This window comes from Thermobia domestica, chromosome 15 (assembly GCF_964235325.1).
Source record: "Thermobia domestica chromosome 15, izTheDome1.hap1.1, whole genome shotgun sequence".
Classification (NCBI taxonomy): domain Eukaryota; kingdom Metazoa; phylum Arthropoda; class Insecta; order Zygentoma; family Lepismatidae; genus Thermobia; species Thermobia domestica.
The window spans coordinates 184,111,094-184,131,425 of record NC_137468.1 but is presented as its reverse complement, the minus strand read 5'-3'; the positions used below and the strand labels follow the sequence as shown (position 1 = coordinate 184,131,425).

Sequence of the window (20,332 nt, the reverse complement as noted above, 5' to 3'; positions counted from 1 at the left end):
TTTTCTTCTTTTCTTTTTACTCGTCGAGTTTGTTTGAAACACGTTTAAATGAAAGTTCTGTACGGGTTGCCGCCGGAACGTTCAAAGAAGGAACTAACTAATCGTTTAGCAATCATGTAGGGACACGACTTCACCGAAAAATCATTGCGAGGCCAAGAAGAATAGGACGTGTACCGAGGTACCATGCCCATCGACGGAATCCTTGGTCCCAGACAATGAACACAAACAACAAGAAGAAAATAGCATAAATGAACAAAAACATAACCCCAGCTAACGAAAGGAAATAACATTTTTGGAGAAGAATATAGTGTGATATTTTCAAAATATTTTTATGCATTTTCAGTTTCTATTTGGTGTTTCTTTCACGCAACACAACAAAGAAAACACTGTACAGCGCAGGATAGGTGCACGTTCACCTCTGTAGACGGAAGGCGTCCACCGATCATCCACTCTGCAGACACGCATTAACCACCCAAGAGTCCGACAGTGATATTCGGAAATAAGAAAGGACGCAAGGAACACACAAGTGAAAAAGTATCTAGTGAATGATAATGAAGCTGCCCTCGCATCCCAGCCCCTTCCCCCACATTATGAGTCAGATACATGAAAGGTTACACAGAAGTATTATGGCAAATGTTTGGAGCTGACAGGCTGACTACCGAACACAGTTAATCGTGAACCACAAAGTCTACTTTAGGTGAAGTCAGTAGCGTAGCCAGGATGTGTGTTTGGGGGGGGCCCAAGTGCTGTTATAGGTACATATAGAAACATTACAAACAAAGACATATATAAACATAAAAATATATAAAAAATTACAAACGTCAAAGTACCGAAGTACATTGTCGGACCTCTTTGGGGGGGGCCCGGCCCCTCTGGCCCCCCCCCCTTCCCTACGCCACTGGGTGAAGTTCCCCTTTGTTCCTGTTGTTAACGATAATTTCTCTTAGTCTTATTTCCTGACAGCTTGTCATGTTTGAATATATGTACTAATGCCCAAAAGAAAACATGGAAAACTTCCATTGTTTGAAAGCTAATTATCAGAAAATATGTTCTTTCTGCATACTGCACAGAGTTCAAAGAAACTTGGGGATATTTTTGTTCTAATGAAAAAGCGGAATCACTTGAAGAAGAAAGACAGTTCTGGTTTATTTTCCAACGAACAATACCTGTATGTATAATTTATAGAAGCATCAACTAATTTATGCTCCGTGTTCCGTATTGTCGGAAGGAAATATCTGGTTTCGCTGATAATATTGATTGCGCTGACTGTCTGTCACGGGAATAGATCCTGACAGGTATGCATTATGTCATGCATTATTCAAACTGTGTTTCAATCTGTACATTAATTCCTATTTCATGATTTCAAGGTAACACAACACCACAAAGTAAACTAATAGTTAAATGTTATTTTCTTATATTAGTTTATGTAACGATACTGAAAGAAATATCAGAATGTAGGTCTTGAAGGATTTTGCGCGCTTTGTTTCTGAGGCCGTTATCAGTCTTAGATCAAGTTGTTACTAACTTAACAAGGTACCGTTACGTTATTTCATAACATATAACCCCTTATCATCTCACTTCCTCAAGGAAAAATGAGTGCAATTACTTGCAATACAGTAAAGTGTTTCGTTACCATTTTAAAATGATTTTATTTAATAACACACAGTCGTTGTTACTTATTATAAGTAACTCTTATGATAAGTAACAACGATTGTATGTTATTAAAGTATATTTTAGTAAATATTATATTTTTGTACAGAACAGTATATGTCCGTATTTACAGTAGAGTCCCTAAAACTAGGCACTCGATAACTGCGCAGTCCGGATAACTTGACCACACAATGGCAGGGCGTAAAACCAAGGATGTTATAAAATAGAGGATCTGCCTATACGTATCTTCATCATATGAACTCAATGAAGCTAAAAAAAAAAAAACAACCGAGCATCGTCTGAGCTGGCACGTCTGATTAGCTACTCTCGTTTCCGCCATAATTGTTGGCTCAAAACATTGCGATCTTAATGGCTCGGAGTGGGCAGAGTAGGTGTGGCAAAGCTGTGACGTATGGCTTCACGATTTTGTTGTATGGGCAGATCCTTTATTCTATAACATCCTTGGTAAAAACCTCGCGCGTAAACCTGTTCAAGGTCATTGCCCGCGTGCGTGCAAAAAACAGTAACTAGTGTTTGCAAAGTCGGCTACTTAACTTCCATTATAGAAGCTTTATGCCTTCATAAAGTATTGTTCTGAGATCTGTCTTATCTTGTACAGTGTGTGTTCATTAATTTTCTTTTTCATGTATAGTAAAGTTTCTATGCCTTTACGTATATATAAGGTATGTACTTTTCCTTTATTTAAGGGTAATAGGGGTAGTTTATTGTCTGTTGTATTCTCAAGCAAACAATACATACAAGTACAGAACTGTATTTCTGAGGAAACACTCGTACTTATTCTTTTTTAACTCCATTCCCAATAGCCTAGCATTTTCACAAACAAAGACTACCCTTCAGGCTATACATATAGGCCTAGTTTTCGGGACTTTACTGTATTAACAACTAAAGACTGTGAATTTATTTTTTTTTAAGTAATCTGAAGCAAAAATTTTTGGTTACGTAATAATTGTTGTATTACCTACCAACTATTTTTCATTTTCCTTTTCCTTTGGCACCGGAATTATTGGTATTTCAATTCCCATACGAATAAAGTGCAGTGAAATCATTTCAAGCTCACCACCAAAACTTTCAATTAAAAATTGATCAACTACACAGTAAAATGGCTGTATTAATTAAACTTAATGGCTTTATGTTACTCTAGTTGTATTAAATTTTGACATATGCCTGGTGTTATTTTCTATCGCATTTTGGAGTAAATTGTTAAGACGGTAGTTGCTAAGTCAAATACGAGGGGGACTCAAAAATAACCAGAATCGTACTTTTCCGCATCGTGTATTTGTTGTACGAGGTTGCAACGCTGCGGCGTGTGAGAGAACCTCTCCTGAGCCAGCACGTCAAGCGGCGTCAACCAACAACCACGAGTGTGGTTTCTCCGGTAGTTCTCTGTGTGCCTGTAATGCACTCTTTACACGAAGAATTGAAGATTCTCAGAACGTGAGGCTGTGATGTTTTGTTTCTTACTCGGCAAGAACGTAGCAGAAACCGTTGTGATGATACAAATAGCTTATTAAGAATATGCTCCCAGCAAATTGCAAGTATGCGAATAGTTTGCTTGGTTTAAAAGGAGGAAAATGACAATTGAAGATCAGTTCCGTTGCACTCGTCCTTCAAGTGCTCGAACTGAGGACAACATCGCCAAACTCCGTAACTTTATCAAGGAAGATCAATCGTCGCAGAACAATTCATCAACTCGACGATTTACTAGGGTTATCCAGGAACTCCATTCAGTGCACTTTGCATGACGACTTAAGAATGCGACGAGTGGCTCCTAAGTTTGTACTTCTCGTTGGATAACAAAGGGATCATCACATGGAAACCTGTCGTGCAATGAAGGATACAGTCACAGACAATCTAGAGTTTTTCAACAAAATCTTTAAAAGCAACGAGTCATGCTGCTATGGGTACGATCCCAAAATTAAACAACAGTCAAGTCAATGGAAGTCACCTCTCTCGCTTCGTCGAAAAAAAAAGAAGAAGATCGTCAGGTTAAATCAAATTTGAAGACTGTGCTGATATGTTTCTTGATATCAAAGGGATCACACAGCTAGAATTCGTCCCTCAAAACCAGGTCGTCAACCAGTAATTTTATTTGACGGTATTGAAGCGGCTGCGCAAAAGTGTGGTGATCCGACCTTGTAGAATTCCGACAAGTGCTTCCTCCATTTTGGCAATACTCAATCGCACACGTCTCTTAGTGCTCGCCAGTTTTTGGACTCAACACAGATGAGTACTTTGACCCACGCACTCTATTTGCTAGTTTTGGCTTTCGCCGACTTCTTCCTGTTCCGTCGGATGAAAAATGATTTGAAAGGGAAGCGTTTTGCCGATGTCGACTAAGTCAAACGTAATGTCACAATGGTGCTAGCAGGTATCAAAGAGGCCGAATTTGCAAGGTACTTCCAATAATGGAATATACGTGTGGACGAGTGTATTGGTACTAATGGAGAGTACTTTGATGGTGAATACAGTTGTATTTTTTTAAAGTTGTGTTCAAAAAAATAAAATCAATGCTTTTTCCCAGGAAATTCTGGTTACTTTTTGGTCCCCCTTGTATTTATAGTTTGCAGTGAGTGTAGTAACATACCATTGCTTTTGTCTTTGTCTTGTGTACAGCTGCCAAACAACTATCTTCACAGAAAACGTATTCTGTCTAATTAAACAAAAATAACTATTCTGATATATATATATATATATATATATATATATATATATATATATATATATATATATATATATATATATATATATATATATATATATATATATATATACGTGAAGAGTACAAAATTCCCACATCGCGACGTTCATAAATACACTTGGAATCACTAGACGGAAAAACACATAATCAAATTGATCACGTTTTAGTAGATAGAAGAAGACAATCTAGCATAATTGACGTCCGGTCGTTTCGAGGGGCTGATTGTGACACTGATCACTACCTGGTAGCAGCGATAATACGGGAGAGATTATCGTTGAATAAAGGTAATACTCAATGTTCGAAAACGGAGAGATTTAATTTAAAGAAATTAGAAGAGAGCCAGGTAAGAGAGGAATACCAGATTGAAGTTTCGAATAGATTCTCGGTTTTAGAAGACTCGGAGTGCACTAGTGTTGAGGATACTTGGATTGAAATTAGAGACAGCATTAAAAGTTCAGCAATAGAAAAACTGAGACACGCGGAAATACGTAGGAACAAACCATGGTTCGACCAAGAATGCATTAAACTAGTAGAGAAGAGAAAACAGGCAAAATTACGGTGGCTACAAAATCCGAATGAAATAACTACACAAAATTTCGCAGATATCAGGCGGGAAACTTCCAAAACTTTTAGAACAAAGAAACGGGATTTTTTGAAAGCTAAAATTAAGGAACTTGAAGATAATAGTAAAAATAAAAATATTCGGGACATGTATAAGGGGATCAGCGAATTTAAGAAAGGCTATCAACCTCGTGCTTATATATTAAAGAAATCTGACGGAACAGTTCTCACTGATACGGATAGCCTCTTAAATAGATGGAAAGATTTCTTTGATGATTTGCTGAACACGCAGCCAAAAACTAATGTGCGTGGAGAAAAGGAGATACACACCGCAGAACCGTATATTCCAGAACCCAATCGAATAGAAGTGGAAGCCGCTACAAAGAAATTAAAGAAACACAAATCTCCGGGTGTAGATGAAATTCCGGCTGAGTTAATTTTAGCTGGAGGCGAAAAATTGTGGAACAAGATACACAAACTCATTCTCCTTATCTGGAACAAGGAAGAATTGCCACAAGAGTGGAAAGAGTCAATCATTGTTCCAATTCACAAGAAAGGCGACAAAACTGACTGTAATAATTATCGAGGCATTTCTCTTCTGTCAACATCCTATAAAATCCTTTCAAATATTCTGTTAGCAAGATTGACCCCATACGCAGATGAAATTATTGGAGATTATCAGTGCGGATTTAGACGAAATCGATCAACTATCGACCAAATATTTACCATTCGCCAAATACTCGAAAAGAAGTGGGAATACAATACCCCGGTACATCAACTATTTATTGATTTTAGAAAGGCTTACGACTCGGTTAGGAGAGAAACATTATACAACGTTCTTACAGAGCTTGGAATACCGAGAAAGCTAATTAGATTAATTAAGATATGTTTAAGTGAATCCCAAAGTAAAGTCCGGGTAGGAAAATTTTTGTCCACGAGCTTCCACGTCGAAAATGGCCTGAAACAAGGAGATACGTTGTCGCCATTATTATTTAACTTTGTGCTGGAATACGCCATAAGGAAAATCAAAGATAGCAACCAGGGCCTAGAGTTGAACGGCATTCACCAGGTTATGGCATATGCTGATGATGTAAATTTAATAGGGGATGATAGGAGAACAGTAGAAATAAATGCAGAGATCTTATTAAACGCTTGCAGGGACATGGGTTTAAAAGTAAATGCAGAGAAAACTAAATACATGGAAGTGCGTCGGGACCGTAATACGGCAAATTGTGGAGGCGTTAAAATATTAAATAATACTTTTGATAAAGTGGATACTTTCAAATATTTAGGATCAATATTAACAGACGAAAATCATATTCACGAAGAAATTAAATGTCGACTAAAAGCAGGGAATTCGTGTTACTATTCGGTTCAAAATCTCTTGTCGTCGCGAATTCAGTCGAGGAATTTGAAGCTTAAAATATATAAAACGATAATCATGCCTGTTGTTCTGTATGGTTGCGAAACATGGTCGCTTACTCTGAGGGAAGAACATAGACTGAAAGTATTTGAGAACAGGATCCTGAGAAGAATATTCGGACCCAAGAGGAACGAGAATGGGGAATGGCGGAAGCTTCATAACGAGGAACTACATAGTTTATACGGTTTACCCAACATTGTTAGGGTCGTCAAGTCTAGGAGGCTTAGGTGGGCATGTCATGTAGCTAGAATGGAAGAAAGTAGAAACGCTTTCAAAGTCTTGACTGGTAGACCCATAGGAAAACGACCATTAGGAAGACCTAGGCGCAGATGGGAGGATAATATTAAGATGGATCTCGCAGAGATAGGAATACAAAGTAGAAACTGGATCCAATTAGCTAAGGATAGAAGTCAGTGGAGAGCTTTTGTGAACGCGGCACTGAACCTCCGGGTTTCATAGGCCATAGAGTTATATATATATATATATATATATATATATATATATATATATATATATATATATAGCTCTATGGCCTATGGAACCCGGAGGTTCAATGCCGCGTTCACAAAAGCTCTCCACTGACTTCTATCCTTAGCTAACTGTATCCAGTTTCTACTTTGTATTCCAATCCCTGCGAGATCCATCTTAATATTGTCCTCTCATCTGCGCCTAGGTCTTCCTAATGGTCGTTTTCCGATTGACCGTCCAGTCAAAACTTTGAAAGCGTTTCTACTTTCTTCCATTCTAGCTACATGACTCATCCACCTAAGCCTCCTAGACTTGACGACCTTAACAATGTTGGGTAAACCGTACATATATATATATAGGGTAACTTCGGCAAATAACGCCAGTCGGATAATAGCGCCATTTAAAGCTTTCCACAGTCTTTATCTTGCAGAATATCTTGCAGAATTTTCACATTTCTAGGAATAAAGTTAGCAAAGCCCCTCCTCAAAACAAAATCGTAAATACGCTACTCCTTGCCACTATACCCTCTAAAACGTCCCTCGTGATAAGTTCCTTCTTAGACAATGTCCCAACCATTTTCTCTTCCTCTTCTTAATAATATCTAAAATTGTTCTTTTCTTTCCCACCATTCATTCGTTTTCACCTCGACCTACCTAATCCTCTCCACTCTTCTCCAATCTCACATTTCGAAAGCTTCTGGTCTTTTTAAATAATTTTTACGTAATATCCATGTTTCTAACCCATAGAGCAGAATACTCCACACGAAGCATTTTATGAGTCTTTTGATCAACACTTTATTCAAAATTCCACAAAACAGACTTTTCTTCTTCCTAAAGGTTTTTTTCGCCATTCTAATTCTTGCTTTTATTCACTTTCACACTTCACATTATAACTAATGACACTACCCAGGTATCGAAAACTAGACATTTCTTTTATTTTTCACCCTCTTACTTCTATATTTGACATCGACCGCTTCGTTCCAATCACCATCGCTTTTGTCTTTTTAACATTTATTTTCATCCCAAATTCTCCACAGCTGGGGATAATAAATAAAACCATGAGAATGATTAAAAAAATAAAAATAAAAAGCTAAAAGAAATAGTACAAAGGATAAAGAAAATGGAATTTGACCTAAGGCATTTCCCTGACGTTAAATTTCGTCATTGCATCTCAGGCCCGTATCCAGGGGGGTCTAGGGGGGCCGGCTCTCCCCTAAATTTTTGCTGGTCCCCCTAAAATTTTCACGGTAGGCTTGCAAATGAACTATAATATGGTGATGAACTATAATATGGTTGGATCGCCCCCCCTAATTTCAGCCCCCCCTACATTTTGGGGCTGGCTACCGGCCTGTTGTACCTTGAAGATTTAAGTTAACTCCATTCCTGGTGCTGGTATAGGGATAGACCACTCCAATCCTAATGACTTGTAACAAAGTTCTGCACTTCGATTGTTATTTTCGAAATAGTGGTCTGCACGGGCTCGGGTAGAGCCCGCGGGTCGGGCTCGGGTGGTGAATTTTTAAATACACAACCATATTTCCGGGCCGGGCCCGAGCCCAACTTTGTAAATATACTGTACAACGATATATATTGCACCCTTGTTTCTGGAGAACTTTTACAGCACAACTGCAAAATTAAACCTCTAATTGCTGTAAACAAAAATACAATTTTGCATTAATTATTAAGTTTCTGTAATTCGGGATTATTTCTGGCTCATTTGATTATCACACAATATCGGACCGAGCTCGGGCCTAAATGCTAAAACATATTTCGGACTCAGGTCGACCTCACATTGTAAATTCACGGGCCAGTCCGGGCTCGAGCTAGAAAATTCAGGGCCGTGGAGACCTCTATTTCGAAGTAGTTTTATTAATTCGGTTGCACCGCTACGCTTCTACTACGCAGGGTAATATTTCCTTGTTTGATTTGTAACATCTAACTTTCAGTTTGTCTTCTTTGTTCGATGTGACATCCTTCGTGACGTCAGGAGGACCGTCCTTTGAAACTTTGGGCATCTGTTGACGTTCCTCAAGATTGTTAATAGCTAAATGTTAAGTACCGGTATTACTCAAAATACAAGTAAAAATGTTGCTTCGTATACTATATATTAATCTAGTGCTACATGAAAAACACAATCCGTGTACAGTTGCTATGGAGACGTCAACATTTCTTCTGGTTAACCTATATAATTGTGGGTCGTTTCACATATGTTTCTCTAAGCTGTAGAATATTTATTTTTTAAGATACATTGGTAAACTGACCATTGAGATTCGGGCATTCGTCTAACAATTACCAATTTCTCCAAATTCTTTGAAAAAAAAATGCTTTCAAATATTTAGGATCAATATTAACAGACGAAAATCATATTCACGAAGAAATTAAATCTCGACTAAAAGCAGGGAATTCGTGTTACTATTAGGTTCAAAATCTCTTGTCGTCGCGAATTCTGTCGAAGAATTTGAAGCTTAAAATATATAAAGCGATAATCATGCCTGTTGTTCTGTATGGTTGTGAAACATGGTCGCTTACTCTGAGGGAAAAACATAGACTGAAAGTACTTGAGAACAGGGTCCTGAGAAGAATATTTGGACCCAAGAGGAACGAGAATGGGGAATGGCGGAAACTTCATAACGAGGAACTACATAATTTATAAGGTTTAACCAACATTGTTAGGATAATCAAAGCTAGCAGGCTCAGGTGAGCAAACCATGTAACCAGAATGGAAGAAAGTAGAAACGCTTTCAAAGTCTTGACTGGAAGACCCATCGGAAAACGACCATTAGGAAGACCTAGGCGCAGATGGAAGGACAATATTAAGATGGATCTCGCATAGATTGGAATACAAAGTAGAAAACTGGATGCAGTTAGCTAAGGATAGAAGTCAGTGGAGAGCTTTTGTGAACGTGGCATTGAACCTCCGGGTTCCATAGGCCATAGAGTTAGTTAGTTAGTTCTTTGAAGAAAGAAAAAAAAAAAAAAAGATGTGGCTATTTAGTATTCTCCTCACCTTCCGTTTAACATCTTCATCTATTTCGAAACGTTCACCTTGCAATGCAGACTTTAACACCGGAAAAAAATGGAGGAAACTCGGCGCTAAAGTGAGGTTGTACGGAGACTGGTGCAGCTGTTCGCACCCTAAATCTTCAATGTGATGTTTTCTTTGCATGTTGAGTTGGGGGTGGACGCTGTCGTCAAGAAGAAGAGACCAAGTCGCTTATGTTGAATTGCGTTTTCCTGAAGAAGACTTCAGCTTCGACATAAGGGACATCGTCACTCGTCAACTGGTGATGAACAACTGAAGCGGAATATGGAGGATAGTGCTAAATATCCAGAACCCTGAGTTTTTTGGCAAGGGGTCTGAACAAAAATTAAAAAAAATTGAAATCTTTAGTTTTACGTCCCACGGTTATGCCTGTGAGGCTAAAGGAGACGGTGATGATGAGAAATGAATGAAATGGTGGAATGAAGAAAGTGGTAGGAAACGGGAGAACCCCGAGAAAACCCATGCACGGGATGTTTGTCCGCCACAAAGTACACACGGTGCGAGCTGGGATCGAACCAGCTACCCCAAGCGCCGGAGGTGAACTGGGTCTGAACAAATTGCAACGGTGAGACTAATGAAAGAATCTCATTGGGGATTAGGAAGGACCCACCTACACATGTACGTATAGTTTACTTATGTATCTTAAAAAATAAATATTTTACAGCTTAGGAGAACTTATATAGTGATCGATCCACGCACGCACATAATTTCAAAGTTATATATTAAAGTGGCGTACCAAATAAGTAAGTTCATATAATTTCTCAATGTTAAATAGTATTATAGTACTAAGGGAAAACTTCAACAAAACTACCAAAAATTCTATTCTTCAACCACAAATTTATTTCACATAAGTTGGGAAAGACCTCATTTGTTTTCATGACGAAAGTTGTATTAAATTATTTTGTACCAAATAACGCCATATATGTCCGAATCCACCTGCATTAATTGATAAATTTGTTACAAAGTAGCAACTATTGATCCAACGTACGTCTACATATTCTAAAAAAGTGGTATAAAATAAAATAGATTCAAAAAAATAACATGTATTAAAAGAAATGATTGCACTAAGCTGGAGATTGAAACATATCATTGACACCTGATGCCATCTTATTTCGAACTGTATAAACAATTTTGATACCCATGAATATAAAACTATGCTAGAAAAGTACATAATTTAATGCTTGCTCTAAACAAGACAATTATTTGTTTATAAAGCTCTTCTTTCCAATAACAAGGATAACAATGCTGTAACTTTCTTCCAGGACGAAGGAATCATGGAATTCTCAAGTTCATTTCTTAGGCAATACTTCCTCAGATTGGTGTCATCCAGAGATTGCCTGCCCAACAGAAGAAGTATTCAAACTTCTCAGCCGTTGTCTGCAGTTGGTGATGTATGTTTATACAAATTTTCCTGGTTGCACGCAGAGCCGCACCTACGAGGGGTGAGCGGGGCGTTGGCCCTGGGCGCTGACAGCAAGAGGGCGCCGAACGAGCAAAAAAAAAAAAAAAAAGGAAGGAAAAGTGTTGGAAATGAGTAAACAAACGATGCGTCGCCCCGAAAAAGTATTGCCCCTCTATTAAATCAATATTGTTGTCTGTTTGCAAACAAATAAGATTGGTTAAAAGTTTTCTTGCCCGATACGCTCGCAATCCAAATATTTCAAAAAGAGTGACAACAAGTTTTTCATTATTAAAAAAAAAGTTACTTATTATAATAATTTCTTAATCACAATGTAATATACAAGATGGCGTGTAATAACTTATACTCTACGCAGGAGCGTTTTCAAAATCAGAAACGCTCAAAGTCTAAAATACGTGTTCGGCGTTTTGATGGTAATGAGTTCGTTTAGTTAATCACGCTTTTCTACCCAATCGGATTAATGACGACGGTGGGAATGTAGGTATGAAAATGAAAGGAGTTAAGAGACACAGGCAAGCTGCTGTTTAAGCGGAAATATTAAAAATAAAGAAACGAGGGTGGAATAACATTTTCAAACTTGAAACAGTTGTAGAATAGGGGAATAAGGGGTCAGAACTTAACCCAACGAATTTCGTCTTTCTCAAAGACTGATCACTGCCAGTGTTTTATTATTATCATTATTCCATTAATATATGAAATCCTTTCATTTTTAAGAAATTTATTGAAATCATTTCTCCATCAACTACTTGTATGGCCAGGATATTTTTTGTACGAACGTATTTAGTTGTGTGATGTTTTTACATAGAAAATATACAGTGTACACACAACATATCTATATCTATCTATTAATGTGTGTGTCTGTTTGTGTGTGTGTGTGTGAGAGAGAGAGTGAGTGCATGTGTTAGTGTATTTTTAATATGTTAATTTATAATAAGTAAGCTTAAATTCAAAACTTTTATTCTTTAAGAAATTAAGTAATTTTTATAATGTCAAACATACGTAGTAGAAAAACTATATTTTGGATTTGAAATACAAGCATTAAATACGGCTCCTTCCGAATTTCCGTTACATTTCACAAAATATTTTTTACTTGTGTGGTCACATACAGAATAAAATCATAAAAGTTACAATTATTACTGGAAATTACTGTTGTCATCCATTTCGAATATTTTAATTCTAATTTTTTATCGATAGTATGTAACGTTCTAAATAGTTATAAATTTCCATAACTGTTTTCCAAGTGGATTTGTATACAACCAAAGGTAGTTTTGTCAATTTTAACAAAAAAAAAAAAAAAAAAGTACAAAATAAGCCTGTTGGAAACAGTACTTATTTGTAAAAGAATGCATAATTATAACTTTTGGCTGTTGCAATGGTCTGTCCAAGCAGCTTGATAAAAATTCGTTGTAGCGTAACAACAAAAGAGTTTAGTTGATTTTAGTTTAGCGTCCCTTTCAACAGCGAGGCTATATGAGACGTGGGCCTACTGATTAACGTGGAATTCCAACCACATGAGCTCCCGCCGGAAATCGAACCCGGGTCTCCCACGCCAAAGGCGCGTACGCTAACCCATTAGCCAAGAGGAAGCTCCGTAACAACAAAAGATGTTTCCGTTATATTATATATGCATATAAAGGAAAATGAAATGAAATCTTTGAGTTTTACGTCCTACAGTTATGACGGTTAGGCTAAAGGAGACGGTGAAGAGAAATGAATGAAATAAGTAGGAGGAAGGGCGAGAATCCGAGGAAAAACACACGCACACGGTGTTTGCCCACCACAAGGCGAGGGCTGGGATCGAACCCTGGACCCTAAGCACCAGAGGTGAACGCTCTACCACTGAGCCACTGCGGCCCCATGCAGATAAAGGAAAAGTTTGGTAAGGTAAGTGTAGGGGGCGCCGAATTCTACTTCGAACCGGGCGCCAAAATCTTTAGCTACGGCTCTGGTTGCACGTTCTTTTCGTAGCGGTCAGCTGCGTTTAATGGTAATGACTTGGTGTAAACGAGTGGTCGTCAAATTTATAAAGCATCTGAACTACCGTACCGTTTTTAAATCCTAGTGTGAGCTACCAACCAAAATAATACCGACTTTTTTTTTTTTAAATAATCTTACTTTTGTTTATTGCCTATAAACTTAACATTTCTAGTAAATATGAAATCAAACTATCCAAGTTAGCAAATGTCTAATATACACACGAAAAACATAACGTTTAGCAAATGTCTAATATACACATGAAAAACATGACGTTTAGAAAATGTCTAATATACACACGAAAACAACGTTTTAGCAAATGTCTAATACACGCGAAAAAACATAACGTTTAGCAATGTCTAAATATACACACGAAAAACATAACGTTTAGCACATATCTAATTTACACACGAAAAACATAACGTTTAGCAAATATCTAATATACCCATGAAAAACATAACGTTTAGCAAATATCTAATATACACACGAAAAACATAACGTTTAGCAAATATCTAATATACACACGAAAAACATAACGTTTAGCAAATATCTAATATACACATGAAAAACATAACGCTTAGCAAATATCTAATATACACACGAAAAACATAACGTTTAGCAAATATCTAATATACACACGAAAAACATAACGTGTACAACTCAACTCGTATATAATCACCTGTGAGATGAGGTTGACAATGGCAATAGCGCGGGAGAAACAAGCAGTTGTTGTAGTCAGCGCCCCCTGTCCGTTAGCGTCAGCTCAGCTCAGTGGAGGAATCAAGGTTAGCCAACCGAAGCGTTATATAATGTGATCTACCGAAATGATCGCGCGAACGACCTAGTAGCTCCCTCTCGACGGTTTGGAAATCACTGGTGCAAGCAGTATAAAGACGCTGACAAATAAATGCACCTTTAACAATCAATAAAGACTGAATGAGAATGTTTAGCAGAAGGGGTCCAGTAATTTTTTTCTAAAAAAAAGAAAAAAAATTACAATTTCGATAGTTTCAGTTCACATTAGGTTACTTTAGGTTAATTCAGATTATTTAGGTTACGTTAGTTTATGTAGATTATATTAGTGTAGGTATCCGTTATAATTTTCGAAAAAGCGATAGAGTTTAGCTTATTTCTATTAATATTATATTAGTTCAGGTTAGTTTAAGTTAGTTTAGTTTAGTTTAAGTTAGATTTGTTCTTCCATTTATTCTGTAGATTTTTTTTAATTTTTTACGTACTTCTGAACCCTTCTGCCAAAATTTTACCGAGACTGGAATTCTCGTTATGACTGGAAAATGCAAACAAAAGCAAGGTTGAGAAGATCAGGAACGCTCATCAAGTAGAAAAGATCAGTCTAGTGAGATTAGAAAAGAAATTTCCTGTTCACACTAAAAATAAAGAAATAACCCAAAGTAAACTATTTACAATATGCTTACACCGTAAAGCTTGAGGCAACATAAATAAAGTTCTCTGCATCTAAGGTTGTGAGCCGTAATTCTCCTTTCTCGTTTAGAACCGGAGTCGAACCACAGAGTTCCCTACCATAACATTTGGGTATGACCTTGGACACAGCATTAAGCAGCTTTCTCGCACACATTCGCTAAAATAAATCATGTCATGGAACAATTATATGACATTTATTTATGAAATATCAACAATATCTCGTGAACTTTTTTAAAAGAAAATTACCCGAATCAGCTTGAGAGTAAACTAGTCTTCCTGGAATTTCTCTAGAAAAATGACTTATACTATACTAGCAGAATATACGTTCATTGCACAAGGAGAACGTTCAGCGCCGTAACTTAGATTTTTTTTTGGGGGGGGTCAGCAAGCATTAATACGCGTATTTGGGCCCCCTAGAAAAGTTGTTTTCCTAATTCTTGGGCCCCTTCTTTCCATCTTTCTCTCACCTCTTATGAACCCCCGAAGCCTGTGGGCTCTACCGCACGGTAAGGTCTGTGGGGCGTTAGTTATGTCCCTGGGTCCATTCCAAGGGCTCTGTTCCCGGGGGAAGGGGGCCCGGGCCCTCTCAAAGCTCATGTGGACCCCCTGTTGTGTTTATAAATATACAATGTTTGGCATAATTTGAATGCAATTTGTCTTAAAATTCTCATATACCTTCTACATCTAAATGCCCTCCACCCAAATTTACAGAGAAATCGGCGCCCTTGGCCCTTTCCATACATGACAAATTAATTAAGGGGACAATATTAACAAATCTCAAAGCCATACCAATAAATTCTATTTCTAGGGTCCCTAATAGTAGCCATTTTCTACTGAAATGGGTTCACAACTCATTTTTGTTTTGTTGACCTTTTGTGTGCTGCTTTTTTTATGTTATGTAGAGAACCTGTTTGATGCTTTTATAATTTCATGTTCGTATCGTATATGGAGTAAGACAATTTTGTCTTAAAATGGACCCCCTCGAACAGCGGGGAGCTTCCTTGGGGACCCATTGCCCATCCTGATCCCCACAAGTTACGCCCCTGAGAACGTGAGCTTCATTTTGGACATAAAGGGCATCAAAACTGTCAGAAATCAAAGTAGGGGCTCCAAAAACTATGAGCTCAACACTAATATCGGTCATTTTCGATCACACACACACACACACACACACCACACACACACACATATATATATATATATATATATATATATATACACATATATATACGAGGGTTGGAACTTAAATAGTGGCAACACTTCTGTGGAGACACTATGCAATGAAATGTATTAGTGGCACTGATAGCGCACGTTGTTGACATACCTACCTAACCTCCGAGCAAATGGGCTCGCCCGTCGCACGTCACCGGCAGGTGCACAAGCGAGGGAAGCACAGTCACTTGGGAGCGAGCAGTCTAACGTAAAGGTGTCACTATGTTTTCGAAACAGGCACAACGGAGTTGGATCAAAATTGAATGTACCAGAGGTCGTACAGCACGACAGTGTCATCAAGGGCTTCAAGAGGCGTGTGGGGAATCGATATTGCAGTACAGAACAGTGGCACGGTGGGTAAAAGCCTTTAACGAAGGTCGGCAAACTATGGCAGACATGCATCGGGCAGGTCGTCCTAGCGTCTCTGAAGAAAAAGTGCAGGCTGTTGCCGCGTTAGTGGACAGTGATCGACGCCTAACGATTCGTGAGCTCGCCCACGAAACCGGCTTAGCGCATACGACTGTGCTTCGCATCCTGAAGGAACGCCTGGGCATGTGCAAAATTGCATCATAATGGGTTCCTTTACGTTAGACCGCTCGCTCAGAAGTGACTGTGCTTCTCTCGCTTGTGCGCCTGCCGGTGACGTGCGACGGGCGAGTCTATATATATATATATATATATATATATATATATATATATATATATATATATATATATATATATCCCATTCCCCCTAACTTGATGTAGCATGTCTCTTGATAGTACAACTTTTAAAATAGTCCAAGTTGCGGGACTAAATTTGGATTTAAACGGCATTGGAAGAATCATTGCTCATCTCAGCGCCCCTAAAACTATGGATTCAATACTAATATCGGTCATTTTGGATCATTTTTTAAATACAAATGTTTATCTCCCTCCCCCTCTCCTACGTTGTACCGTGGAATTGAAATGACAAAAACACTCCTAAGCCCAGACTTGATTTATGTTGGAAATTTAATCGAGGTCGGTCGGGTGGTTCAGAAGGTACGAAGTCACATAATCACTTTCATTTTTATATAAACTAGACCTATATAGATTAGAGCAGAGATGGATATTTTTGCTACCCTCATCCTCACTCTCAATCAATTCCCTCACACTCACCCTCAGTCACCCTCACCCTCAGCCACCCTCACCCTCAATAGATTCCCTCACCCTCACCCTCAATCTAATCCCTCACACTCCCCTCAGACACCCTCATCCTCATCTACCGAAATAAGGTTGAGTGAGGTGAGGGTGTCCCTCTTGAGGACAAAAATGAGTGAGGATGCCCATCTCTGGATTAGAGTGCTGTAAGTGAAATGTAAAAATCTTCAGAGAAGTTATCGAGAAATTCATTTTTTTTAATGTTCACCTTCCGCTGATTTTGGGAGATAGGAAGACAATAAACTACTCTGGAGAATCTTATAAAATTTCATGATATGGTTCCTAGGAGAGTGTATATGGGGGGCACCAAAAAATGACTTGTTTGGCATATAGGGGCCACAAAACGTGTAAATCCATTGAAATCTCGAATGCAATTTTCCTTACAATTACCATGCTTTTTCCTCTCCTTTTCCTCTCCGCTCGACGCTACCAAACAAAATATAAAAAGGAATACGGAAGACACATTGATTAAGATATTCCAGTTCGTAGGAAATTGCAAAATGTTGTGTATCATGTTTTCTTCAAAAACCCTATAATTGGTTACTAGCAAACACATTAAAAATATTTTAAAACAAACTAATCTTACCTTTTAACGTCTTCGAATCAGTCTTGTTCTGGTTCGTTTCTGATCTTGATACGCTCCTCCAACACTTGGATACTCATCTTCTTCAATGGAAGGTCTTCTGGAAGGAGTTCTGCTTCCAGGACTGGAGTCCTTATGCGTGGGAAGAATTGGTGATGGAAATGAGCTTCTTCGAAGCAGTGGTGGCGGTCGAGCACCGAACAGTCGAAATTTACTCTGCGATTGCAGTCGTGAAGATGAGGTACTGAAACTCATTGATCGATCGCGCATACCTCGACCTTCTTGTTCGATCAAAGATTCACGTCGACTGTGACGTAATAATGTCAAATCTGCCAATGAACATCTACGCGAATCGACTTTAGCTGGAGCATTGTTTGCAGCCGGAAGCAATTTGCCCGAAAATCTATCTCGAAACACTTCGAATACTGCAACGATTGCTGATACAAGCAATAAAACTGCTACAATATTACAAACAACTCTCGTAGATGTTGTTGCTGATATACCAACTGTAACACCAGGAGCAAACACTTTAGTAACACTTTTTACTCTCTGAGAGGACTCTTTGATTGTGCTTGTAGATCCTCGAGATCCAGTTTTATATTTGATCAACGAATACGCTACATCCTCCCAATCATTCTTGCAGTCTTCTTTATTTGACCAAGTTGATCGTTGGTCATTTTGTTCTAAGGTTTTCACAATCGACTGTTCTTCACTTTTACTGTAGTCTGTGACTTTGTCACTTGAAACAAGGAGAAACGCGTCAAACACGTTGAACACGATAAATATCAGAGTTGAGTACCAATTCATGGTTTTTGTGAAGAAGGAACCGCAATTAATCAGGGGACTAACTGAAAATGATTGACTAAGCTCATCTTATGAACATTTCTGTATCTATTGGGCATTTTTCATATTGAGTTCACGGTACTGAAATGGACTATTAGATGACACTAATGAATACTAAAATATTTAGTTCCGAAAGTATTGAACGTCGAAGAAAGGTGACAAGATAATCAAACACTATTTTGGAACAGTCAGTTGAGATTAGCTTTCTGAAATTTTGTCAAATACTGTATTAACTATTTGCATTTTATGTAAAATGCAGTGCACTCATACGAAATACTTATTTCAGTTGAGTTTTAAGGTTCAAAGTTATTGAACATTAAAACTTGTAATGTGTCCAAATTTTTCATCACTGCCAGTCACTGTAATGGCATAAGAATAGTTTGTATAAAGTTTAAATGCTATAAATAATAAATATTTTGTATAATGTTGCAGTTTGGGACTATATAAATGCAATCAAGGTACTTTTTTCTTATTCAAATACTCTGATTCTTAGCGCTGGTTGAAATATGCCAACACAGTAGAATCAATCAACAGGAATCACCATACTGTAGATTCTAGTGTTGGTAGTGATAGCAATATAGCAGTAGAGACTTTCAAACTGAAGGAAATTTCCATTCACTGCCTACTGCAATATTGTTTATAAGATACAGGTGTGCTATCGGATAAAACAGGTTATTTCATTCACAGAGTTAGATATGCTTCACCAGATTGGAGACCAGCGTATCGTACTGTTGATAAGAATATGTGAATTGTTAATTATAATAAAAATAAGTTGTTTTGCAATCCAAGTTAAGTTGTTTTATCACATTATGTAGTTTAAAACTGTTGGATAAAATTCAAACTAAGTTTCTGGGTAACCACATCTATCGTTTTCCTAATAAATTTCGATATATTTTACCTCATTTTAGATTGTTAATACTATTAATATTGTTAATATTGTTCAAAACGCACTGTTTTGAAATAATTTCACTAGTCTTTTTAAGTTGTAACAGATCTGGTACCAAAACTATGAACTTTTTTTTTTTTTTTTTTTTTTAAATAAAATTTGATCAACTTGGGGACCGAATACTTTTCACCACACAATTGGTTCAACCTCAGTTGCTGAAACAGTAAACTTTTGTCAAAGGCGTAATTACAATGAAAATATTTTGTAACAGAACAAAATATTTTTTTATCTTCAAATGTTAGTTATTTATTGGAAATATAAATATTAGAATTATTTTAAATATTTCAGTCTTGTTTCAGAAGTGAAAACCGATACAAGAACAAAATTGCACACACAGTTGAGCGAGTCCACAACTTGTAAAAGTTAGAAACTCAAGTCCTACCATGTTTTGATAGCAAAGCTTTTCAAATAGTTAAGTACAATGTACATTATATTCTTCTTTTGCACTATATCTACAAAATAACTTGATAATGTAATTGTATGTTGTTTTAATTATCAATGTCAATTTCTTTCAATAGGTAAATGAAAGTTCAGATATATTTGAACGAAGAATCATGTGACATAATACTGATGCATAGTTCAACGTAATTTTCGGAATAATTTATAAGTAAATCAAATTATATTAAACTAAGTACGGAAAAAGAAACACTTCTACATATTAGATCAACATCACTACACTACGCAGTTCAGAATCGAGACACGTCACCCGACTAGCTACTTCCCGACTCTTTTTAAGTGCCGAAGAAGTAAATAACTCGACTCGGGGGGGTTGACTTGTTGGTAACGAAGGTGCCGAACTTCGCTTGTACACAAAAGAAGGTACCTTCTAACACTACGATGACCTGAACGTAGAAGCCTGGAATTCC

At 37.5% G+C, this 20,332-nt stretch overlaps 1 protein-coding gene across 1 annotated transcript in view; it reads right to left on the bottom strand.

Moving 5' to 3' along the window:
- The window catches only part of LOC145671377 (uncharacterized), a 48,327-nt gene extending 29,579 nt beyond the window's left edge, over positions 1-18,748 (bottom strand). Inside the window, exon 1 of the mRNA XM_081740455.1 lies at positions 17,681-18,748. Within this exon, the coding sequence (XP_081596581.1) occupies positions 17,684-18,484 (801 nt within the window). The 5' untranslated portion in view covers positions 18,485-18,748 and the 3' untranslated portion in view covers positions 17,681-17,683. The remainder of the gene's footprint in view (positions 1-17,680) is intronic.
- Positions 18,749-20,332: the final 1,584 nt, after the last annotated feature.